Source organism: Meriones unguiculatus, chromosome 1, assembly GCF_030254825.1.
Source record: "Meriones unguiculatus strain TT.TT164.6M chromosome 1, Bangor_MerUng_6.1, whole genome shotgun sequence".
Lineage (NCBI taxonomy): Eukaryota > Metazoa > Chordata > Mammalia > Rodentia > Muridae > Meriones > Meriones unguiculatus.
This window is the reverse complement of record NC_083349.1, coordinates 54,219,350-54,244,514: the sequence shown is the minus strand read 5'-3', so window position 1 is coordinate 54,244,514 and position 25,165 is coordinate 54,219,350. Positions and strand designations below refer to the sequence as shown.

The window sequence follows — 25,165 nt, the reverse complement described above, 5'->3', positions numbered from 1 at the left end:
TAAAGTAAAATTTAAAAAGCTAGAAAAGAGCTGGTTGTGATAATAGAGAAGAAGTGGTGACACTAGGATGGTGATGATTTTCCCTGGAAGGAGACAGCATCATGGGGGTGGGGAAAAATAGTGAAGAGCTCTATGTGAATAGGCTAACAAGGAAGAAACGATTAGGGAAAGGCAGAGGGGAAGAGGATTGACAGAAGAGCAAGAAACATGGACTTAGCTTTGAACAGGAATGGGGATGCCTCATCCTTGGAATAACTAGAAGGCAAGCTGAAGAAGTGGGAATGACTGTTGATATGTTTGGGAAAGAATTCAGGCACTTCGTAAGAACAGGCTGATGTTTTCAATTTGTGTGATGAAGTAATCCAACTGTGGGACAGGCTCTGCTGTTTCTGAGACAGGGTGTGGAAGGAGAGGGAGAACAAGGAGGAAGTTAGAAGGGAGGTGGAAAGACTGCCAGATGGAAGGCATTTGTCTCTGAGCTGGAAAGCAGAAAGGTTTCTTCTTAGTCTATGTGAGAACACCAGTGTTCATGACCTCAGCGTCCTCTGGGCCTCTTCTGGCTTATCTCACCACCTCAGGGTTGTGAGGCCAATTATGTCAGAGTTATGCTCAAGAATGTGATATGCTTAACCCTGGGCATGATGGCTGTACTCTGTAAATCAGTACTTTTGAGAGACTGACACAGAAGCACATTGAATGCATAATAACGACATCTTTTTTCTCTTTAATAGCCTGAAGTTCAGCTTTCTGTTTTTCTTTATTTTTATTTGTATGTATGTATGTGTGTGTGGATGTCTGAGGCCAGAAGTAATCATCAGAACCCCTGGAGCTGGAGGTGTAGATAGATGTGGGTGTGGGGATCAGAACTTGGGACTTCTGCAAGAGCAGCAAGCACTCTTAAACACTGAGCCATTTCTCTAGCCCAGTGCTTGCTTGCTTTCTTTCTTACTTTCTTTTCTTTCTCTTAGAAAAAAGGCTTTGGGAGACAAGTATTTGAAAAACATAATGTTGCAATCCCTAAATCTTACCGTAAGAGTTAAAGATTCAGTCAGAATTACTAAAGAATTAAATGTATTTTTATCAAAAGGTAACAGAAACCCAGTTCTGCACGTCTCACTGAGTACTTTTATCATATAATGGTTATAGCCAAAGCAAAACGATTCCACAGTAAAACCATCGACTTTTTCTTTAGACAGGAACTACTACACTGTGTAGAGCAGGCCAGTGCTGGGGTTAAAGGCGTGCTCCACCATGCCTAAACTCTAAGTGTGGACCTTTGGTTGGTGGATGGTGGTGAGAAATCAGTTGCCAGGGTACAACGCCCTGTGGAGGGGCCGGCTTCCAATAAAGAAGCTACCCTCCCGCCCTTTACAAGACCGGGAAGACGAGTACCCGTCAAAGGCTGAGCCACGAGGTCCAGGCGACTGAAAGCGCCAAGCCCTCGCCGTCTGTCTTCCCCGGGACTTCAAAGGAAGCCGGGCCGGAACCTGTCGGCTCACCAGCTCGCCCACGGCCACCAGCCTCCAAGTCTAAGCGTGTCTCACTCAGGCCAATCTGTGAACCCCCGAGAGCGGGAACGGAGCCGACAGGGGGCGCGCGCGCCCCACGGCCTGAAGAGGAAGTCCCGCCTCCGGTTTCCGGCGACAGAGAAGGGAGAAATTGAAAGCTGCTTCCGGTTCGCGAAAGGCTGCGTTTTACACGTGTGTCACTTCCCCAGGGTTCCTGGGTCTCCCTCTGTCCGTGTGATCTTGTCTGTGGTTTTTCCTGCAGGTCAAAGGATGAAGGCGGTAAGTGCCCTCGGGACTCCGACCGCCGTGGCTTAAGGATTACTCGGGTTGACAGGGTCTCTGCCTGGCTTATCTTTCCCATAGGTTTTCAATATGTTACAGGGGGCAGTGGCCCATGTTGGTGCTCCTTGGCGGCTCTATGCACAGTCCACTTCGGGTCCTTACTGGGTTTTTGCTTCGTCGCCCACTGTGCCCAAGCACGGCCACAGGGAGCGGGAGTGAGGCCAGCACCAGGCCCTGCCTCCTAAGGATGTCAGGCTGAAGGGTTTTTCCAGACTGCCTCTCGAACCCTTGTTCTGTCCAAGAGAAGCAAGTCCAAACTTCGTTGAACCTATTTTAGGAGTCAGCGGACCCGGAGAGAACGTTTCTCAAAGTTAAGGAGATAGGAAGGCTGGTGACTTTCGTAGATGGAGAGGGAAATTTAGAATAGTCTTCGGATTTGGGTTACAAAGCACCAGCAAGAGAGTTGGAATGCAAAGGGCATAATTCAGTTTTACCCTCCTTACGTCAGGGATCTTCATGTAGTTGCATAACTTCTTCTTCATGTGTTATGTGAGGATCACTCTTTAGGGAGTAGGGAAGTTAGAGTGCTTTGTAAGTAATAAAACATCAACTAAATGTCAGTTATAGTTAAAGGCAGCCATTATTTTGCTCTGAGTGTGTTACAGTACAAGTGTTAAGCTACTCTAGTATAACCATTTCCACAGGGTGACGTTTTTTTCTTTTCAGATCTTACAGAACTGAGAGACTAGATTCAGATCATGGGGATATCTTGTGATGAGTAACTGATGTTCTAGTGTCATTGTGTAGGATTACTTACTGCTGTAAATTGGTTTTAGTTCATACTTAGGATCCATGGTTGTGAGACATTTGTGAGATTGGCCTAATTTAATTTGTAAACTTTCCTTAACCTGATTTGTTCCTTCTCGTCATTTTCTAGAGAAGAAATAAAAAGCAGGTCCCAAGCTTTCGCAAATTGATAAAAACTAGTAAAGTGAAACTTGAAAACAAACTAAAAAATAAGCAATTTAAACAACAAAGTACTATTAAGAAGTACCGAAAAGAGCAGAGGAAACTAAGGCAAGCGGTCAAAGATGCTGTGTCTAAAAAGCCCATTCCACTGGAGGACCCAAAGAGCAAACGACCAGGTAAGGAAAGTGTTCACTTACCCTAGTTCTCACTAGTTATTCTGAAATATTCTCCATGGAAGTGACTTGTTTTCTCTAACTACTTGTCCTGTGTTCAGATCTGTATAGGTCTAGGTGAGGACATAGTTTCTTTATATTTTACCACAGTCAGTATGAGAAAACATTTCAAGATCATATGCATTGTAAGAAAGCTAGCGTCTGTTTCAGAGATACTCAGAGTAGTCAGAGTAGCTATGTAAATAAAATTTGAGCCACATGTCAGGGATGTCACCTTCCCATTCTTTTGTTTGTTTTATGAGACAGGGTTTCTCTGTGTAGCCTTGGCTGTCCTGTACTTTGTCAGCCATACTGGCCTCGAATTCACAGCGATCTGCCTGCCTCTTTCTCCCTGAGCACTGGGATCAAAGGCATGCACCACCACGCCCGCTGCATTGGTGAATTCTTCAGATGTTGCCGATAGGTACTTCCTTTCAACCTGTAGACTTGGGGTGAAATTCAGCTGTAATTGTGTGGGCTATTTTGTAGAATAATCCAAGAACCCCAGCTCCTCAGAGCAGGAAGAGAATATGACCATTTTGAGTCAGGCCAGTTCTGAAGCTTATTTAAGTAACCGTTCATACTTCCCATAGCTGTCTCCTTCTCTTAACCCTGATGTAGTCTGACCCAGTAGCAGCATCATTGTGATGGATAAATGTTCGCTTGTCTGGAAGTCAAATACGGACTCTTTTGGTTTTTGTGGCTAGCCATGTGGTCTTGGTTGGCCACTCTATCTCCAATCTAGGAAAAATGAGTTGGATGATTAGATACTTGGAGAGATCTCTTCTAAGTTTTGCAGTTTGAAATGTGTAATATTGCTAATAGTTCTTAATAAAAGGAAAAACAAAAGATTTCTTCGTTCTTGCAGCTTAGTATCTAAGTGAAGTTGTCAGGGATGAGTATAAGAAAAAGATGGATACACACTGTTGAATCTGATATAAAAAAACTGAAGAATTTTTTTTCCCCCTCTTACAATCTCACTTTTCTTACTAAAGTAGGAGGCTAGGTTCTTAGATGGCTATGAAGTATGGCAGGAGTTAGAAGAGTAGTGGTAGAAAAAAAGGTATTCAATGGAAGAAAAAAAAATGACCAACAAAATACACCAATTTCTGGCTTGAGAAATGGAATATTCCTTTAAAGTAGGTAGGAGTTTCATTCTATGCAATGTTTATATAGCTGTACTTATCAGTTTTACCACTATCAGGAAGGTTGAGTTTTGCTAGGGAAGACAGTAAGATGGCCTTGTTCACAGTTGAATCTTCTACACTTAAAAGGTTTTCTGGCACTTGGTTGTTACTGTGTTTCAACGTATATTTATATATTTTTTAAACATAAAAATAAAGAGGAACACGGAAAATGAGCAGAGAGAGACTTAGAATGATGTGAGTGAGGTTGAGTTTTCCATAGTTACAAGTGCCTTAAATGAAGACAGAAAAGATGCCGAGTGTGTTAGCAGAAGAATGTTTGAAGTGTTATACAGTCTAAGCGAGGGAATAAAAGAACACACTAGCGTATAGAACAGCAAGTGGTTGAAAGAAAAATGGTCTGAGTATGTAGTTACTAAAACAGTACATTGGAAGTAACCAAACAACACTGGAAAGACAGATGATGGTCAAAGAGTGAGCATCAAGGCTTGGGACCTGGCCTATGGAGAGGGCAGTTGAAATGAAGCAACAGTCATTGCAGATGACAATGGACTCAGCCATTGGTTCTCAGACGCCCCGAGACACAGTTCAGAATATATGGAAACATTTATTTTTAGATTTCGGGAATCAGAGATACTAAGATTCTAGCCCTTTACCTGGTTCAGAGTATCTCTTTATGAAAAAGAATCGATGCCAGAATGTCAGTAGTGCTTTCATTGGGAGTACTGGAGGGAGGGCAGGTAAGGGTAGAAAAGTGAAGAATTCTAATGCTTTTTTTGTTTGTTTTTTCTTTTTGGTGGAACAGTTAAAAAGATGGAGATGGAAGATGAGGAAGAGGAGGAAGCCCTTCCTTTAGATATGATGGATGAGGATGACTTGCAGCTGATGAAAGATTTAGGACAAAAAGCATCTTTTCTCACAAGAGATATTTCTTCTAGGTAATGTTTCATCTGGATTATAACTGTCCATACAATATTACAAGTGTGATTCTGAGCATCAGACCGAAAGCCCTGTACATACCAGACTAGTGTTCTCACTATTTAGCCCAAGATGGACTGTGACTGATGGTCCTTCTGCCTCAGCCTTCAGAGTGCTGGGATTATAGGCATGTATCATCTTGCATGGTTTACAATAGAGGTTGTCAATGATAGGCCTTTAGGTACCTATGTTGCTTAGGTTTTTTTTTTTTTTTTTTTTTTTTTGTCAGCCTGACATAAGCTAGAGTTACCCAAGAACAGAGAACCTTATTTGAGAAAATGTTCCATCAGATTGACTTATAGCAGTGGTTCTCAGCCTTCCTAATGCTCCAGCCTTTTAACACAGTTCTTCATATTTTGGTGACACCCTCCCCCCCAACTATAAAATTAATCTTTTATATCGTGAGGTAAATATTTTAAGAGATAGAGGTTTGCCAAAGGGGTTGCAATCCCGCAGGTTGAGAACAGTCTGTGGGGCTGTGTTGACGGCCCCAGTTTGATGTCGTGGGGCCCACTTTACTATGAGCAGCACCATCCCTTGGCATGGAATAAGAACTAAACAAGCCAGTAATCAGTGTTGCTTCATAGCTTCTGCTTCAGTTCCTTCCTTGTGTTCCTGCCTTTTGTGGTGGACTACAATTGTAAGATGAAATAAGCCCTTTCCTCACCAAGGTGCTTTTGGTTGTGGTGTTTGTCGCAGCAGAGAGACCTAAGTAGAGCAGTGCCCTTTAAAACTGAAAATCACCTTCTTTCTGCAGTGAGCCAGTTCACATCAAGAAACGAAAGCATGAGAGTGTGATAGATAAATATGAAAAAATGCCAAGAACCCTGCAGACTGCACCAGAGAAGGAGTTGATTCACTTGCTTCCTATCAAGGATAAGAGTGGCATTATCCCGCAGACTCGGGAGAAGCCAGGTGAGGCTAATGACTGGCTTACTCGGTACACTTACTTTTCATTAATAGAACACAATTGTCTTTTCACTTACACTTTGATTGTATTTTGGCTTTTAGTCATACCACAGAATAAGAATAGCTGCCACTAGCGTATAAGCAGACTTGGTGATTCTGGTCAGGGGGACACAGGGCTCTTTCAGATATTGAGACTGCAACTATTGCTGCAAAGATCTCTTCAAAGAGGGAGGGGGTGGGACAGAGGTGGAGAAAGAGAAAGAGTGCTTGAGAAAAAGGCAACATTATCAGAGACAACATTATGTTAATTTATAGTAAAGCATGCACTCATGAAACCCCATCTAGGCAAAACCCAGATTCTGCCAGCTTCCAGAAACTTTGTTGGTGCTCCCTCAGCCGCTCAGCGTGAGCACTTATTCTGAGGTCTGTGGTCATCACTGCTCTGCTTTTTTCTTCTGTGTTTGTTTTCCCACTTACTGTTACCATGCCTTTAATGTGTAAATCTATCCAATAGTCCCTGACATCCAGCAAGAAGAAGAGGATGAAGAAGAGCTGGAAGTTGAGGAAGGTAATGAGATGTTTCTTTGTAGCTGATAAATGGGAAAAGTATTCTTTCACATGATGAGTGAGTTAATTTTAGGCAGTGTACGTAGAGTGAGCACCATGGAGTACTGCTCCTTTAAAGGCCATTTTCTATATTTGAAAGTCTCACCTTGTGAAATTTGATACACTTCCGTTATGGAAAAATGTGAACAATTGTATTTTTCAATGGTGAGGCAAACATGAAGAAATTTAATATTACTGTTTTGAATCTTTTTAATTAGAAGAGAAGGACTTACATATAAAAACTATTACTTTTGGTGGCTGGAGAGGTGGCTCAGAGGTTGAGAGCACTGGCTGCTCTTCCAGGGGTCCTGCATTCAATTCCCAGCACCCACATGTAGTTCACAACCGTCTACAATGAGATCTAGTGCCTCTTCTTGGCATGCAGGTGTACCTGCAGGCAGAACACTGTATACATACTAAATAAATCTTTAAAAAAGAACTATTACTTAAAAGAGCAAAATTGATTTTGTGATGTGAACCTTTTTTTTTAAATTTTTTTAAATATTAATTACAGCTTATTTATTTTGTATCCCAGCTGTAGCCCCCTCCCTCATTCCCTCCCAGTCCCACTCTCCCTCCCTCATCTCCTTCCTGCCCCTTTCCAAGTCCACAGATAGGGGAGGTCTTCCTCCCTTTCCATCTGACCCTAGCTTATCAGGTCTCATCAGGACTGGCTGCATTGTCTTCCTCTTGGCGTGGCAAGGCATTTTTTTTTTTTTAAGGACAATCCAATTATCTTTGGTATATGTCTTTTTAAAAACATTTAAAGTAATTTTCACTGCTTATTTAAGTTTTTTAAATTATACTTTTATTTACTGTATATGTGTGTATGTGAAGATCAGAGACAGTCTTGGCAGCAGGGGCCTTCACTCTCGCCCACCTTTACCTATATTCTTTGTTTTTTTGCAGAGTTTTACTGTGTAGCCTTGGCTGTCATGGACTCACTTTGTAGACCTGGCTTGCTTCAAACTCAGTGTTTCACCTACCTCTGCCTCCTTAAGTGCTGGGAGGTGTGCTTAGCCTTTTTTTTTTTGTTTTGTTTTAAAGACTATGTCTTATATTACTGCTCAGGTTGACTTGGAACTTACTGTGTAACCCAGGATGGCCTCAAACTCATGGCAATATTGAGTCAGCCTGCCTAGTGCTGGGAGCCACCATACCATGCCCAGTAGAATAGTTGTAACTAATCAAAATTAACCTAAAAATAATTTTGTTTTGTTTTGAGACAGGGTTTCTCTGTAGCCTTGGCTATCCTGGACTTACCTTGTAGACCACGCTGGCCTTGAACTCAGAGATCCACCTGCCTCTGCCTCCCCAAGTGCTGGGTTTATAGGCGTGCAGCACCACACCTGACTTACTTCTGTGTTTATTATCTAGTTTCCAACGAAACTCTTAAGGTATAACTTAAAGCACTACAGAGTTGAAAGAAAAAGGGAAGTATTTTGTATCTTAAAATACTAAATCAGTGTAGAGCGGTAGTGGCACGTGCCTTTCATCTCAGCACATGAGAGCCAGAGGCAGACAGATATCTGAGTTGGAGGTCAGCCTAGTCTACAAAGCGAGTTCCAAGACAGTCACAGCTATACAGAGAAACCCTGTCTTGAAAAAAAAAAAAAAAAGAAGAAAGAAAGAAAATACGGAGTCAGAGTGTTTCTTTAGCTAATGAAACTGTGGACTTGTTAGCATAGTAATTAAGAGTTTGAGGATAGGCTTTGGGTCCAGTTCTGTTAGGTTTTGAAATTAAAGTTTGTCAAGCTACTTTTTTGTTTAAGTTTTCGTGACCACAAAATGACGTGTATGTGTGTGCTAGTAAGAATGGTGGTACCTGTTCTACATGATTGTTGAGAGGATAATACACAGCAATAAACGTAGATTCTTTGCTATCATCATTAAACTTATTTATTGATTTTTTTATTGAGGCAGGGTTTCCCTGTGTAGCCTTGGTTGTCCTGGACTTGCTTGGTAGACCAGGCTGTCCTCGAACTCACAGAGATCTGCCTGTCTCTGCCTTCCAGAGTGCTGGGATTACAGGCGGGTACCGCCACACCTGGCTTCATTAATATTAATTGTATATGGAAAGTATGAATTTATTAGCTCTCTGTGAGTAAAGAAATATTTATGAGGGAAAACCTGGTTTCTTTCAGAGGTCATTGAAAACCCCAGTAAAGAGCTCACCATGGAAGAACATTTGATTGAAAGAAGGAAGAAATTACAGGAAAAGAAAATACATATTGCAGCCTTGGCATCTGCTGTACTATCAGATCCAGAAAGTAATGTGAGTGGTTTTAATTATGTGTGAACCACAGTATGTTCAAAAGCTCTAGTTCCCTGCAAGCATACGCAAACCTGAAAAGAAAAAGCTAAACATATGAGAGTAGGCTGTATCTTAGCTTCATCCTACATCTCAGCCTAATTTCTGTCATGAGCCTAGAACAGCTTCTTAGACTCTGAGATTTATTGTCTTCTTTTGCAAGCAAAGATACAGGACTTATCTTGGTAACTCTGGAGATGGTAAGTATCTAAAAAGTTACTGTATTAGGGAAGAAGAATCTTCCCCCAGATTTTCCTGACTGGTTTAGAGAGAGTATGTGGGGTGTGCATGCATACTCATGCAAGCACCTGTTGTCTGAGTCAGTCAGGGTCCTCCCAGGCTGACCAGAAACTGTGTTCCTTCCACAGTTTCCTGAGTTTTGGGATATTAGATGTGTACCATCATGTCTTTCTCCATAGTTTTAAATAAGGAACATTCTGTATAAGTGTCAGTGGAATTAGTCCAGGAATATTTGTAAATAGGAAATTCTGTACAAGGCATGATGGTGTACATTTGTGACCTTAGCATTTGGGAAGCTAAGGCAGGAGGATTGCCACTAGTCAAAGATAGCTTGTCAAAAGATCCTGTCTCAAAAACCAAACCAAACCAAATCAGAAACAAAGAAAAGGGAGAGGAGGAGGCATAGAGGAAAATTGCCATTGGGTGTTGGGTCTAGTGCTAAATATTTATCACATGTAAACTCAAGAAATCTGAGCCTCAGACTTGGCTCCACCAAGTGTTTTTTGAGATAGAGTAAGTCATTTTTATCCAAGCTTCATTTTCTTTTAAAAAAACTACTTTAAACATTTGGTGTGAGGAATAGAGTAAATATGATGTCATATTATGTGATATCATTCTTATTATATTGACTTTCTTACCATTTGAGTATGACAAGTATTTCTTTAGTAAATGATAAGTTAGATTATTTACATTAAAAAGTGTTTACTCACTATTGTGGGGGAGGGATGTGTCACAGGAATGCAGGCGTCAGAGAACAACTTTGTGAAGTGGGTTCTCGTTTTATCTTTACCTGGCTCCAAGGATGAACTCAGGCTGTCAGTTGTGTGTTTGCCTGCCATCTCTTTAGTGCCTATTACTTAAAGAAAAAAAAGTCATGTAGACAAAAACCTTGAGTGTTACTTGTCTTTTTTATTAAAAAAAAGGTATATGGACCAGAATGAGAGAGGGGAAGTTGAGATATTTTTCATTTTTATTCTGTTATTTAATTTTCATAGAACTATAGAGATTTTCTTTTTTCTTCTTTAATATTTTAAAAAATAATTTATTTAATTTCATGTGCATTAATATGAAGGTATCAGATCCCCTGGAACTGGAACGGTTGTCAGCGCCCATGTGGGTGCTGGTAATTGAACCTGAATTCTTTGGAAGCGCAGACAGTGCTCCTAACCTGAGCCATCTCCCCAGCCCCTATAGAGATATTCTTATTTTAATTTTTAAATATAACTTGATTTTTGAGAATTTCATAAATGTATACAGCGAAATATGATCATGACCACCCCCCCCCATCTTTCTCTTTTAAAAACTTCTCCCTAAATCACCCCAACAAATCCCTCTCCAAGCTTCTTTTAGTTTTGGTTTTGGTTTTGGAGACAGGGTCTCACTATGTCGCTCCACCTGGCCTGGAACTCAGGTGACCTGCCTGTCTCTGCTTCTAAAGTGCTGTGGTTAGTCTTATGCCACCGTGCCCAGCTGATGTTGTTACTGTTTGTTTTGATAACCCACAGAGTCCAGTTAGTGCTGCCCAGATGTGCGTGTGGGTGGGTTTTGTTTTTTCTTTTTTTCTTTCTGTCTTTTTTTTTTTTTTAATTTATTTGTTTTTATGTATATGAGTGCTCTATCTGCTTCTATACCTTCTGATGCCAGAAGAGAGCATCAGATCACAGTATAGATGGGTGAGCCACCATTTGGTTGCTGGGAATTGAACTCAGGGCCTCTGGAAGAGCAGACAGTACTCTAACCACTGAGCCATATCTCCAGCCCTCTTTCTGGCTTTATAAGATAGGGTTTTTCTGTGTAGCCCTGTCTATCCTGGAACTCTTCTGTAGACCAGGCTGGCCTCGAACTCACAGAGATCTACCTACCTCTGCCTCTCAAGTACTAGAATTATAGGCATGCACCATCACCACCCAGCAAGTTCTTTTCCTTTTTCAGACAGGCTTACACTATTTAGCCCTGGCTGGCCTGGAACATCCAGAGACCCACCTACCTCTGACTCTTGAGTTCTGGGATTAAAGAAGTACATTATCATGTCTAAGCACAAGTGCCAGTTTTTAAAAGGGCGTATCTATCTATCTATGTATCCATCCATCCATCCATCCACCCATCCATCCATCCATCTAACTATCCATCTGTGTATTTGAGTTGAGTATCCATGCATATATACCACATAGTGCATGTGAAATCACTGAGCAGCTTTCAGGAGCTTATTCATTCTGTGGGTTTTCAGGATTGAACTGAGATCATCATGCCAGAGTGGCAATTGCCTTTACTGACTGAGTCTTCCCACTGCCCGACACTATCTTTAGATACCAGTTAATAATGTCCTTTTATGTCATTTTCCTACCGAAAAATTGGGCTTTTAGAAACTCAGGTAAGAGCAGGGCATTTCCCAGCATTTGGGAGACATAGGCAGACCTCTCTGTGATTTTAAGAATAGCCAGGGCTGTGTAATGAGAACCTGTCTTTTTTCTTTGAGAGAGGACTTCTCTGTGTTGCCTTGGCTGCCCTGGACTTTGCAGACCAGGCTGGTCTTGAACTCACAGCAATCTGCTTTCCTTAGTGCTGGGATTAAAAGGTGTGTGCCACTATACCTGGCTGAGATCCTGTCTTTAAACATACACACGCACACTCACACACATACACACACACACAAACACTTCAAAACTCTTAAGTGAGAACTGGAGATGCCTCTTAGTGTTAGAGCAGCAGAGCACCCGCCCAGCATACACGAGGCTGGTTTGAGTCCCAGCATCTCCAAACAAAAGGGAAGTGGTGTTTATCTCTGATCATTTTGATAGCCACTTAATTGGGTTCAGGTCTTCTACTGCTCCAGAGGTTTATGCTTGTTTCCCACAGTTTGAGGATAGCAAATAGATGAGGCATGTTTGTTCCTGCTGTGGTAAACATTTTTTAAAAAGGAATGCTTCACAAATTTGTGTTGTCTGCTGGGTGGTGGTGTTGCACGCCTTTTAATCCTGTCACTCGGGAAACAGAGGCAATTGGATCTCTCTGAGTTCAAGGCCAGCCTGGTCTACAGAGTGAGTTCCAGGACAGCCATAGCTGCACAGAAAAGGGAAACCCTGTCTTAAAAAACAAAAAGAAACAGAAAATTGTGTTGTCCTTTTGTCTCCTTGCTGACTAATCTGTGTATCTTTCCAATTTTAGTATATGTGCTGCTGAATTCCATTTATGATGTTATCTTGAAGTCTTATTGAAATTAATATAACTTGGCTCTCTCTCTATATATGTATATATGTATGTTTTTCCCCACTATTAGGGATTGAACGCAGGACCTCATGCATGTTGGTCAGGTGCTCTACCATTGAGCTACAACCTCTCTATGGTTATATTGACTAATTTTGTATTAATATTTCTTATTGATGTCTATAACATTTTAGCATTTTCGGAAAAAATACATTGATAAAAAAATCTAAAAATAGGTAAATTAACATTTTAAGCTATTGTTTTAAGGATTGTTTTTTTAAATGTGTTTATGTCATGTATGTGTAGTGCCTGAGAAGGCCAGAAGAGGGTGTCAGATTCCCTGGAGCTGGAGTTAAGGTGACTGTGAGCCAACCTAAGTAGGTGCTGGGAACTGAACTTGATTCCTCTGCAAGAACATGTTTTTAACCACTGAGTCATCTCTCTAGCACCATCATGGTGTGCTTATCACAGTGTGGGTGTACAGTTCAAATACAGCTCTTAGGAGTTGGTTCTCTCCTACCAGGAGTTCCTGGGATGAAACTCAAGATCACCAATCATGTTCTGAAAGTGCTGTTACCTGCTGGCCATCTTGCTGAGATTAAATGTGTGCACTAGCACACCTGGCTCCTAACCTGTTTTTAATCAAGTTCATATTTGCCTCATAACTAGAGGATGGTTTCCCTATCCCTTTTGTGGTGTGTCCATTGGAGTTTAATGCAGCTTGCCTCTGTGTGTCGCTTGGTGAATTACTCCATTTATGATGTCAGATGTGGGGCTGCTGTCTTTTACTCTGAAGTGTTTTGCCATGATCTCTGTATAAATCATTGCCTTTACAGATTAAAAAACTGAAAGAGTTGCGGTCCATGCTGATGGAGCAGGACCCTGATGTGGCAGTCACTGTCCGGAAGTTGGTGATCATTTCACTGATGGAGCTATTTAAGGACATCACTCCCTCGTATAAAATTCGGCCCCTAACTGAAGCAGAAAAATCTACCAGGGTGAGCTAGATAAAGTTACTGTATAAAATAAGCTAAAAATTTTGGATGGCTAGAAATGGGAGAATAGGGGGTTATTGTTACTACTTAATCCTTGCTCTTGTTCCCCTTCCCCAGGCACTTGTTTTTTGCCAGCTTTTGAACTTAATCCTCTGATATTTGAACATAAAATGATTTTGATCTTTTTAGATTCGCAAAGAAACCCAGAAGTTAAGAGAATTTGAAGAAGGCCTGGTTAGCCAATACAAATTTTATTTGGAAAATCTAGAACAAATGGTTAAAGGTATATTAAACTTTTTTTTTTTCTTTAAATTTAATCTTGGCTGCCGTGGAACTCAGTATGGAGACCACATTGGCCTCAAGCTCACAGAAATCTGCCTGCCTCTGACGCCTGGGGGCTGGGGTTAAAGACTTATACCATCATGCCCAACAGTTAGACATTTCTAAAAAGTACATACATGCCTAACCTTACATGATCACAAAGATAAACTTTATATTCTGCTTTATGTGAGAGGCAGTGTAAAGTCAGACTTTCTGGGGGCTGGAGTTGTGGTTCATTTTGAAGAGTTCTTACCTAGCATTCATGATGGTCCCTGTCTCTGGCATTGCATAAGCCAGGTGTATGTGGTGGTACACACCTGTACTCTCAGTTCAGGGGCAGTGGAGGCAGGGATACCAGAAGTGCAGGGTCATCCTCCGCTGCATAGGGAGTTTAAGACTTGAGTGCCAGAGTAGAGACCCTGACTCAAAACACAAAAAGACTTCCAGAGTTCAGCCTTTTCCCACCATATACATAATAGGTCAAATACTTTTCTCTCCCTTAGTTTCTATCAATAAATAGCAGTATCACTTACCTTGTAGCATTTATGAGAAGCAGTTGGATGTATAAACATGAAATGTTAAGATATTTTATCAACTATTTATATTAGCTTTATTTCTGTAGTTCTTTGTTTTCCTTTTGTGGTGCTGGGGATGGAACTCAGGAACATATGCGCGTTGGACAAGCACACTACAGCTGAGCTGTATGCCCACTGTGCTGTAGTCCTTCATAGGTAGCCATGATTTTGTTGGATTTATGAACAGTTGGAATTTTTCTTTCTTATTAATTTAAAAGCCATAGACAGAGAGCTGTACCTTGAAATAGATGTTCATGCCTTTAAAAGAAACTTAAAACTTAGCTAGGGTGATAAGCTCTTTTCATACCCTTCTCTTCAGAAAAATGGGGGCATGGTGAAAATTGGGTGGTGAATGGAGAAGAAACCTAGATGCCTAGCTAATATGCTTTCTTCTCACTGGGCTCCCTTCCTGAGTGCTAGGACCAAGGATCCCCTATTTATCTGTTGGCAGTACTCCCGAGTCTCTATTGGCCTGAGTAGGGCAGGGGAATGGTAAGGTGGCCATACAGTGGAGAGGGGAGGCTTGGATATTGTTTTCATGCTTTGGCACCCACCTGAAGAATAGTAGGATTTGATCTCAGAGGCTTTTGCCTGGCCATTGTCAAGTCCCAGAACAGGATCAGTAGAGACTTTGTCTTAAAAAATAATATGGAGAGCCTGGACAGATAGCTCAGGAGACCTGAGTTTGGTTCCCGAGACCCATGTGAGGCTGCTCACAACTGCCTATAACTCTAGTTCCAATGAATGCAGTGCCTTTTCTGGACCATGTAGATACCTCCACTCACCTGTGCACAGAGACACACAGAGACACACATGCACACATTAAAAAACAGTGTCAGAAGAAGAAGAAAACAGGAAACAACCTAGGAACCTGCACAGAGGGCCTCTGAAAGGCTCTGCCCTGCAGACTATCAAAGCAGACGCTGAGACTTATGGCCAACTGCTGGGCAGTGTGCATGGAATCTTATGTAAGAAGTGGGAAATAGTAAGATCTGGAGAGGACAGGAACCCCACAAGGAGAGCAACAGAACCAGAAAATTTGAACACAGGGGTCTTTCCAGGGACTCATACTCCAACCAAGGACTATTCATGGAGATAACCTAGAACCCCTGCACAGATGCAGCCCATGGCAGTTTAGTGTCCAAGTGGGTTACATAGTAATGGGAAGAGGGACTGCCTCTGACATAATCTGATTGGCCTGCTCTTTGATCACCTCCCCCTGAGGGGGGAGCAGCCTTACCAGGCCACAGAAGATGAGAATGCAGCCACTCCTGATGTGATCTGATAGACTAAGATCAGAAGGAAGGAGAGGAGGACGTCCCCTATCAGTGGACTTGGGGAGGGGCATGCATGAAGAAGGGGGAGGGAGGGTGGGACCAGGAGGAGAAGAGGGAGGGGCTTATTGGGAGACACAAAGTGAATAAAGTGTAATTAATAAAATAAAAAACAGTAAGTGAAAGGTGACAGAAATAGACATCTAGCTTTGATCTCTGGTTTTGGCATGCATAATGGAAGTGGGCTAAGAGTCATATATATGCCACGGACACATAGAAACTACTACAGATGAGATTAAGCTTAATACTAAGTTATATATATGTCTAAACTACCATTTCTTAATTTCTTTTTGCATATATCTTTGTGAGTATATGTGTGGGTGCCCATGTGGTATTGTGGGAATTTGAGTGTCGAGAGGGCAACTTCTGGAATTCAGTTCTCTCTGTCCATCCTGTGGATTCCGGGGGTTGAACTCAGGTCCCTACTCACTGAGCCCAACTTATTAGCCTCACGTTACCATCTTGGCATGTAAATAATTTGAAAGATTAGTAAGGTGATTTATGTTTCTCTTTCTCTCTCTCTCTCTGACTTTATCTCTCTCTTTCTCTGGTCACAAGATCAAAATCCTGTATTTTACAGTTTTCTCTTTATGAAATTTATAGCTTTGTCTGAGTCCAAGAAGATGCAGATGTTCTATGTAGATCTGACCATGAAAATATTACAGCTTAATAAAATTGTGGGAATATATGTTTACTGTAAAACAAAACCTAATCTGTTTAAGCTCTGACTAGTGATTAAAGTAATTGCATTTGTGTTTTGATTAGACTGGAAGCAAAGGAAGCTGAAGAAGAGCAACGTGGTGTCCTTGAAGGCCTACAAAGGGCTGGCTGAAGTGGCAGTGAAGAGCCTGTGTGAGCTGTTGGTGGCCCTGCCCCATTTTAACTTTCACAACAACATCATTGTACTAATTGTCCCCCTGATGAATGATGGGTCAAAATTGGTAGGTTGCTCTAAAACTGGTTTATTGCTCTTGTCCTTATGGGAAGATCATGTGCTATGTATGTCATTTTACTAATAAATTCCTTATAAGCTGTTACTTGTAGGTTAGTATCAGTTTATTATGCTCTGTCTCTAAGAAAATTATTTGAGCATTAGTTTATGGAGTGGTTCTCTATAGAGGCTTTTAATATGTTTCTTCCCCCCCCCCCCCCCGGCAGTGTTTCTCTGTACAGCCTTGGCTGTCCTGGACTTGCTTTGTAGACCAGGCCTGGAACTCACAGAGATCTGCCTGCCTCTGCCTCTAAGAGTGCTGGGATTACTGGCAAGTGGCACTGCCTCCAACTGGCTTTTAATATCTTATAATGCACAGAATAGTCCCCAACAGCAGGGTTGCCTGATTCAAAATGTCAGCATTGCTTTATTGAAATGCTTTCTTTTCCAGATATCTGAAATGTGTTGTGAAGCAGTAAAGAAACTCTTTAAACAAGATAAATTAGGCCAAGCTTCCCTTGGTGTAATTAAAGTGATTTCTGGTTTTGTAAAGGGCAGAAATTATGAAGTTAGGCCAGAGGTAAGCCTTTCTGTTTTTTACTTTGAAGTTTGGTTTGAATTACAAAGTTAAATTTTTTTTTGTTTCAAGAAATTTGTTTACAGATGACTGTAAGGTGAAAAGTTAAATACATGCATTCACTAAGTAAGTATATCCTCCTAGATGTATTTTCACAGAGATATATGCATCCTTGTTTCAAACTTGGAAAACAGGCTCTGAGAGGAGCCCTTCTCTGCAGCACTGTGCTGTGCTGTGCGCTGAGCTTCAGCACCCCCCGGGGAATGGCACCCTGCTCTACCGAAGCGGGCTTTCCTGATCAAGTCAGTCTTGGAGAGAGCACTGCCATAGTCGTTTTTTATGTGTGAGGACTCTATATGAGTCAGGTTTCTTGAGTATAGAGTTGCTGGATCCAGTAGAAATCACATTTAAAAACAGATTGACAATGGTTTTCTAACAGTATTGTGTCACTCAGGCTTTCATTAGTGGTTTGAGTAATTTCCCAAGTGATTGCGCAATCCTGAATGCTACTATTTAATCTTTTGTTAGTTTGTGAGATGTAGAGCTGACCATGTTGCACATGTTTATTTCCACATCGTGTGTGTGTGTGTGTGTGTGTGTGTGTGTGTGTGTGTGTGCGTGCGTGTGTTGTGTGGTATTGGACTTGTTAACTTGAATCTGTATGCATGTTTCCAGGTGTACATGTAGGTGTGTGTGGATGGCCTAGCTAAGTTTTCGTCTATTCCTTGGTTGGTGTCCACCTTTATTTTTATTTATTTATTTATTTATTTTTGAGGCAGAGCCTCTAACTGAACCTGAAGCTAGTTGATTTGGCTGGCCGTTGAACTTTCGGATCCACCTCTATTTTACCCCAGCCCAGGGGTTACAGGCATACTGCTATACCCAACTTTTTATATGGGTGCTAGGGGTCTGAGTTCAGGCACTTTACTGAGTGAGCCATTTTTCTAGTCATATGCACATGTTTATTAATAAAGTTTTGCTTTTCTGTACACTTTTTCAAAGATGTTGCTTTATTAGAAAATTTAAATTTCTGTAATGAGAACTTAATAAGGATGAGAGAAAAATAAAAAAGAAACTCACTGGAAATACTTAAGTGTCTAGCAATGTGTTAAACATTAAAACAAGCCCATGGCATTTCAGTAGCATTACTTATCAGAAGAGGAAATATTTCTGCAAGTATATATTTCTGCAACTGAAGCAGCAGTTCCTAATAGAACATAATCAGGGATGAAAAATCTCAAAGTGACTAGGTGCTGATCCAATAGTCATGACTTTTAAATGATAGCACAGATAACATTTGCTAAGATTTAAATAGAGGATGATTTTTTTTTTTCTAAGATTTTTTCCTCCCCTCTCTCATGGGTCCCTTCTTAGTTTTCTGGTGTCTATCCTCCCTCATCCTTAATGTAGATACAGATATATAAAAAATTAGAAACTAAGATCCACATATGAGAAAACATATGTTTAAAAGTATCTTTTATTCTTCTGAAGTAATTGTCATCTCCAAGGCTTACTTACTGCCTCCGTCAGTTAACCTAGGCCTACTCCTGGAAGCTTCTAGCCTCTGTGTGATCTAGTCTAGGCCTAGAATGTTTTCAGCCACTGAAACTTACTGCTGAATAAGCTCACCCGTTCTGAACTGTGGCTTGCTGGTTCAACTCAGTTATCCTGAGTCCTGACTTCCCCAAGCTGACTGATTGAACTTGGCTTCTCTCAGCTTCTGACTGAATTGCTCTGCTTAGTCTCAAACTAACTCTAGCAATCTCTAGCAATCTAATCTGGCCCTTTCTTATCCTGTGGTTCCTTCTGTCTTCATTCACTTCTGTCTAGCTTGTTCTCTCTTCACCCTGTCTCTGTAAAACTGTCCAAATAAAACTGCCTCCTCTCCCTCTGTCTCTGCTGCTCTCTTAAGTTGCATCTCTTTCCTCTGCTGTTCTTGTGAGAGTTGGGCATATCCTGTTCTGTCAAATCTTTCTCTCATTTGCCGTTTTGTCTGCCTCTCAGTTAGACATCACTTTCAAACCATGGGTGTTTCCTTCTACAAACTAACTTAACCTTCATTGTTTGGGTTTAAAGGTATATACTGAGGGCCTGTCTGTATTCTTGCCAGAGTAGCCATTTTACTGGAATTTTTTTTTCCTGGGCTAAGGTTATCTCACTTAACATATTATTTCTAGTTCCATACATTTTCGTGTAAATTGCTTAATATAATTTTTCTTTAGAGTTGAATAAAATTCTATTGTGTATGTGTACCACATTTCATTATCATTCATCTACTGATAGACATGTACACTGAGTGTCCTAGCTGCTATGAGTAGAACAGCAGTAAATTACAGATGTGCTTTAGGTATGTGTCAGGAGGTACTGCTGGGTCATATGGAAGTTCTTTGTTTAGATAACTGAGAAACCATTTTCTCAGTGTAGCCACACTCAGACACAGTGACTCTTGCTGCTTTTCCCACACCTTCTGCAACATTACTGTATTTGCTGTGATGACAGGGGTGAATATGGAACCTTCTATACTCCGTTGTTCGTTAGAGCTTTTTCCGTTCTACACTGTGCCTTCTTGTCTGCCAGAGTACATGATGTCTTTTCATTAAAGAACCAGCTGTTTTTAATTTTTAGCCAAATAATAGTGTCTTATTATTAATATGGGGAGAGTATAAGTACTAAGCTATGTGGATTTTTTCCCCCACTTTTAGATGTTAAAAACATTTTTATGCCTGCGAATCAAGGAAGTAGAAGTGAAAAAAGATACAGAGGACATTAACAAACCAAAAAAGTTCATGACTTTCAAGGAAAAGAGAAAAACACTCTCAAGAATGCAAAGAAAGGTTTGGTTTATTTTCTTTTTCATTTTGTAAATATTTTGCTTGTATTCTTGGATTACAATCAGTGTAAGTAGATAGATCTTGTATAAATCATAGTTAAGAAAGGACTTTCATTGATTACTTTTGTTTGGCAGTTTCATGTATGCATTTAACCTATTCTGATTATCCTCTCCCACTGTTTTTTTTTTAATCTTTTTTTGCCATTTCTATCAATCTTCCCCCCCCCCCCCCGCAGATATACATTTCTCAGGTATATACAGATATACAGATATCCCTTTCTCAGGCTCATTTTGTGACCCATTTAGTTAATCAGGGCCATCTGTGACCATTTGAAGTATCCATTGGCGCCTGGTGGGGGTCATCTGTGGGTTCAGAAACTGAAGGCAGTTTCCCCTCTCTCTAAAGCAATCAGAGCAAATAGTTTAGCAGTTAGTGGTAGGCCGGCCTGTGCTCCTCCTCCCTCCACACCAGACTGTTGACAGGCCCATTCTTGACCTTAGTGCAGGCATCCACAGCTGCCATGAATTTGTGATTGCAGTGGTTGTGTCTTGCTCAGACCATGACATTTCATAGACCTTCATCTTATTTTCCCACTGTTACAGTCCTCCCTCCCTCTTTCCTGTCATGTTCCCTAAGCCTTAGAGAGATAAAAGGGTTTGTCTAGAGCTGTACACTCATCTATTACTTACTCTTATATCATGTGCTGCTGTGAGCCCATGAATAGTTCATCACTATTCACAGGACAGGCTTCTCTGTTAAGTAAAACTGAGAGGAGCATTTATTTGTGTAAGCAGAAGTACTTAGAAGGCATCTGAAACTATGTCAGTTATCTAAATAACAGTATTCGGTTCTCTCCTAGGTGTGTGATCTCCCCATCATGGTTTTTTTGACTGTGTTACAGTACCAGGCTTATAATTCTGCCCTATGAAACAAGTCTCAAGTCCAGTCAGAGAGCTGTTAACTATCTCTGGGCACAACCTGCTTGACTGGTTGGTCAAGATCATAGGATTCACACCTGGATAAGACCACTGCTGCTTTTTCTCATCCAGCAACTATTTGGCACCTTCAGGGAGTGTGAAAGTTAGCCAGCAGGGAGGGCTGTTCAGCTAAGTTCCAGCATGATCTCCTTATATCATGAATGCAAAACATGTGGTGTCTTTGCAGTAGGGTCCTATTGTTTCCTTCTAATGGGCTGCCAAGAGGAATAGCAAGAACCTGTGTATAGGAGATTTCGGGAGCCTCTTTGACCCTAGATGATGCATGAGGGAGTATCCACTCTCAGCACTGAGGTTTTGTTTAAAAACTGACAGCTTCTGGGGGCAGCTTTCCCTAGCCATCCAGGGTATCTCCCTTCAAACTTTCCTTTAAAAAAAAAAAAACACATTTTAAAATTTGGTTACAAGATAGGTTTTTATATGGCTCTTTTATATACCTTTGATTTGGTTTATTCTCCTTTCCCACTATGTTTCTCCTGCTTAAAATTTTCTAGCTCTGGTATTCCCCTTCTCTACATTTTTATTATTTACATTCTACTACCCACTCCTTTAAAGCATCTCCCTCCCAATGCCTCTTTATAATTTCCTAGTCCTAGCTGCATTGGAACTCACTCTGTAGAGTTTGAGGCTGGCCTCAAACTAAGAGAGATCTTCCTGCCTCCTGGGTGCTGGGATTAAAGGTGTGGGCCACCACCCCTGGCCTGACAGATACTCTTGAATGCACAAACTTTGAGTTTGGAAGCTAGAATCTAGATATGAGGGAGAGTGTGTGACATTTATTTTTCTGTGCCTAGTCTAATTACCTTACTCAGTAACATTTTCTATCCTTCCATCCATTTGCCTGCAAATTTTATAATTTCATTTTTTTTAGAGCAGAATAAAATTCCATTGTAGTTATATTCCACATTTTCATTATCCATTCATTAGTTGATGAATATCTATGCTGTTTCCATTTTTTAGGTGTTGTGAATGGAGCAGCAGTGAACTTGGATGAGTATCTATTGTATTCTACACACAGAATATATGTCTGTGTGTAGAATATATGGGCCAGATGGTAGACATGGCAGTTCTCCTCTGGCTTTTTTTTGTTTTTGTTTTTGAGACAGGGTTTCTCTGTGTAGCCTTGGATGTCCTGGACTCATTTTATAGCTTTGTAGACCGTGCTGGCCTTAAACTCACAGAGATCGTCTGTTTCTGCCTCCCCAAGGGCTGGGATTACAGACATATGCCAGACACCCAGCTCCACACTGATAGTGTCCACACTAGTTTATACTCCCACCAAGAGTCAACAGGTTTTCTTTGTCATCCACTTCCTTGCAGCATTTGTTAAAGATTTCTTTTTTGTTGTTGTTGTTGTTGTTGTTGTCATTTTGTTTTTGTTTTTTGAGGCAGGCAAGGTTTCTCTGCATAGCCCTGGCAGTCCTGGAACTTGCTCTGTAGACCAAGTTGGCCTCAAACTCAGAGATCCGCCTGCTCTGCCTCTCACGTACTAGGATTAAAGGTGTGTGCCACCACCTGGCTGAGGAAGTTGTATTCTTGACATTTTGATGTTGTTTATGAATTCTGGATCCTCTGTTGGATATGTAGCTGGAAAAATCTCTCCCATTCTGTGGGCTTCCCTTGACTGTTTCCTGTACAGAGCCTGTTAGTTTCACAAGGTCCCACTGGCTAGTTGTTGGCCTTATATCTTGAGCAATCAAAGTTCTATTTAGAAAGTACTCACCTCTGCCTATGCTATAACATCCTCCCTACCTTCCTTTCTGGCAGTTGTAGAGTTTCAGGTCTCACAGTAGATCTTTGACCCATTTGGAGTTAACTCTTATAGTAGGACTTTTCAGGCCTTCCAGCAGTTTAAATGAAGACACAGAGACTTACTAATGTTTAAAAGGCCTATGTCTGGGCAGCCTCTCAGCTAGCTCATCTAACTTCCCTGACTCTTCTAGCATACAACCTGCCAAGTGGCTAGTTCTTTCCCTCTCTGCTCGGCCCCATATATCTATTCCTTCCATGCCCCCGCTGAATCTCCTACATCTGAATCTTCTTCCAGAGTCCTTTCTCTGCTGGGAAGATCTGCCTCCCCCTTCTGCCCAGCTCTTTACTAAAGCCAATCAGATACAATTATAGATTGCCTTAGGCAGGTGAGGAAGAAACAAATATTTATAAAATATGAGACCAGTGATGGGCCACAGCTCTTTGCTGGTACAGAATTAACAATTCAGTATACAGACACACAACTTTTCACATTACATCCCAACAAATTTTTATACAGGGTTAGAGATAGTCTATTTCCTTCTACTGTGTACATCTGGTTTTCCCAGCACTGTTTGCTGATGATCCTGTCAAGAAAGGACTCTTTTGAGACAAGGTTCCACTGTGTAGTCTAGGTTGGCCTTCAAGTTTTCTGACCTTATCTCCAAAACACTGGCATCATAGGCCTATTCCACCATGCCCAGTTTTAAATCACAATTAAGGCATAAAAATATTGAAATCTGGTAATTATATGAGATGAAATATAGTTTTGGCTATTTAAGAGGTTGAGGCTGGAGGATTGCTTGAGTCCAGTTTGAGATCAGTATCTGCAACCTAACAAGATTTTCTCTCAAAAAGGAAGAAATAAAACAAGTTTGATATGTAAAGTATGTAGAGAATTTGTCACCCTCCCCCCTTCTACAAAAACAACCATTTCTTAAATCAACTTGGACTTAAAACTGTTGGCAGAGAGCAACAGGTGATTTTTCTTTCTTCTTCTTCTTCTTTTTTTTTTTTTTTCTATGTGGACTTATCCTTTGGTTAGAAGTATTTTTAAGGTTTTTAATTATTTTTCATGTATGTGTCTGTGTGCACATGTGAATGCTGTAGCATGCATTTGGAGTTTGGGAAAATTTGTGGAAGCTCTGCTACTGCGTAGGTTCTAGGGATTGCTCTCAAGTTGACAGGCTTGGCAGCAAGTCTTTCCCCACTGAGCTACAGCCACCCTCTCTCAGCTTAAAATAAAAGGTTTTCTGCATTTAATTATTTATTTCTGTGTGTCTGTGAAAAGCTATTTAGAGTCATTATGAAATCCAAATTTCGTTTTCCTTGACAGGATACACTCACTTGAGTTTTTTATTGATTAAATTGCGGTATTGGTCAAAGTTCTAATCTCTTAAATCTGGGTTGAAATACAGTCACTTTTCATTTACTGACACTTATGAAGGTGAGTTTAGAAGGGCAAATAGTATTTACCTTGAAAGGTGATTTTACAGTTTAAATGATGTTGTGTGTAGCACATGTAAAAGTTCATAATGCTGGGCAATCTTTATAAACATTAGTTGTTGCCACAGTTAGAGTAGGAATCCTCTTTGGTCCTCTCTAATTTCAGTCTTCCACTTTTTCCTAGGGGCAAGCAGTGTACTAATTTAGTTCACTTATGTATCTTACCCCTTCTTTTCTACCTTTGCTCATGTCTATATTTATAGACAGTATATGGTCCCACTGTGTTTTATAGTGTTGACATTCTGCCTCATTTTTGCCCTCGCTGTATAATTTTTCCCTTTTTCTCCTTTCAGTGGAAGAAAGCAGAAGAGAAATTAGAGCGGGAACTTCGGGAGGCTGAAGCTTCGGAGAGCACTGAGAGAAAGCTGAAACTGGTGGGCAGTTCTATTCTGTCATAGTCTGAACATGTTTTGTTAAGTGATTTTAATTATAAATTGTTTCAACTTGAAGGTATATCACTTTGGTTTATTTCATGGGTCTTAGGTAGGTGATTTTTGGGACATATCAGAAAGTATGATGTTATACATGCCAGTTTATGAAACAGAATGTATGTCTTAATTCTATTTTATTCCAAAATTTGAAATCTGGGAGGGATGAGAAAGGGAAAAGAAGCTTTGACTTTCAAAGTTGTGATTATTCTAACTCAAGGAGAGCTACCAACTAGTTCTAAGACATTCTTGTCTGCTTTTCCTGCCAGCACACAGAGACTCTGAACATTGTGTTTGTGACCTACTTCAGAATATTGAAGAAGGCCCAGAGGTCACCTCTTCTGCCAGCGGTTCTAGAAGGTCTTGCCAAGTAAGGGCCGTGTGGGCTGACCCTTCAGATGCCTTGTAAATACATATGGCGACATGGTTGTCTGTGACTCCCAGGGTGTCCTCTGCTGCCGTCCGAATGTTCCACTTCTCATCTCCTTTTAGCTCATCTCATTTTAAATCTTTTTAAATTTATCCTTTTTTCTTCTGCTCAGTCTATGACAATTTTGGA

At 40.9% G+C, this 25,165-nt stretch overlaps 1 protein-coding gene across 1 annotated transcript in view; it reads left to right on the top strand.

The window, feature by feature from the left end:
• The first annotated feature begins 1,632 nt into the window (after window positions 1-1,632).
• The window catches only part of Noc3l (NOC3 like DNA replication regulator), a 33,429-nt gene continuing 9,896 nt past the window's right edge, over window positions 1,633-25,165 (top strand). Inside the window, exons 1-13 of the mRNA XM_021664377.2 lie at window positions 1,633-1,787; window positions 2,728-2,935; window positions 4,922-5,054; window positions 5,852-6,009; window positions 6,518-6,571; window positions 8,754-8,884; window positions 13,201-13,362; window positions 13,549-13,642; window positions 16,355-16,530; window positions 16,972-17,100; window positions 19,800-19,931; window positions 24,472-24,552; window positions 24,876-24,976. Of these exons, the coding sequence (XP_021520052.1) occupies window positions 1,779-1,787; window positions 2,728-2,935; window positions 4,922-5,054; window positions 5,852-6,009; window positions 6,518-6,571; window positions 8,754-8,884; window positions 13,201-13,362; window positions 13,549-13,642; window positions 16,355-16,530; window positions 16,972-17,100; window positions 19,800-19,931; window positions 24,472-24,552; window positions 24,876-24,976 (1,568 nt within the window). The 5' untranslated portion in view covers window positions 1,633-1,778. The remainder of the gene's footprint in view (window positions 1,788-2,727; window positions 2,936-4,921; window positions 5,055-5,851; window positions 6,010-6,517; window positions 6,572-8,753; window positions 8,885-13,200; window positions 13,363-13,548; window positions 13,643-16,354; window positions 16,531-16,971; window positions 17,101-19,799; window positions 19,932-24,471; window positions 24,553-24,875; window positions 24,977-25,165) is intronic.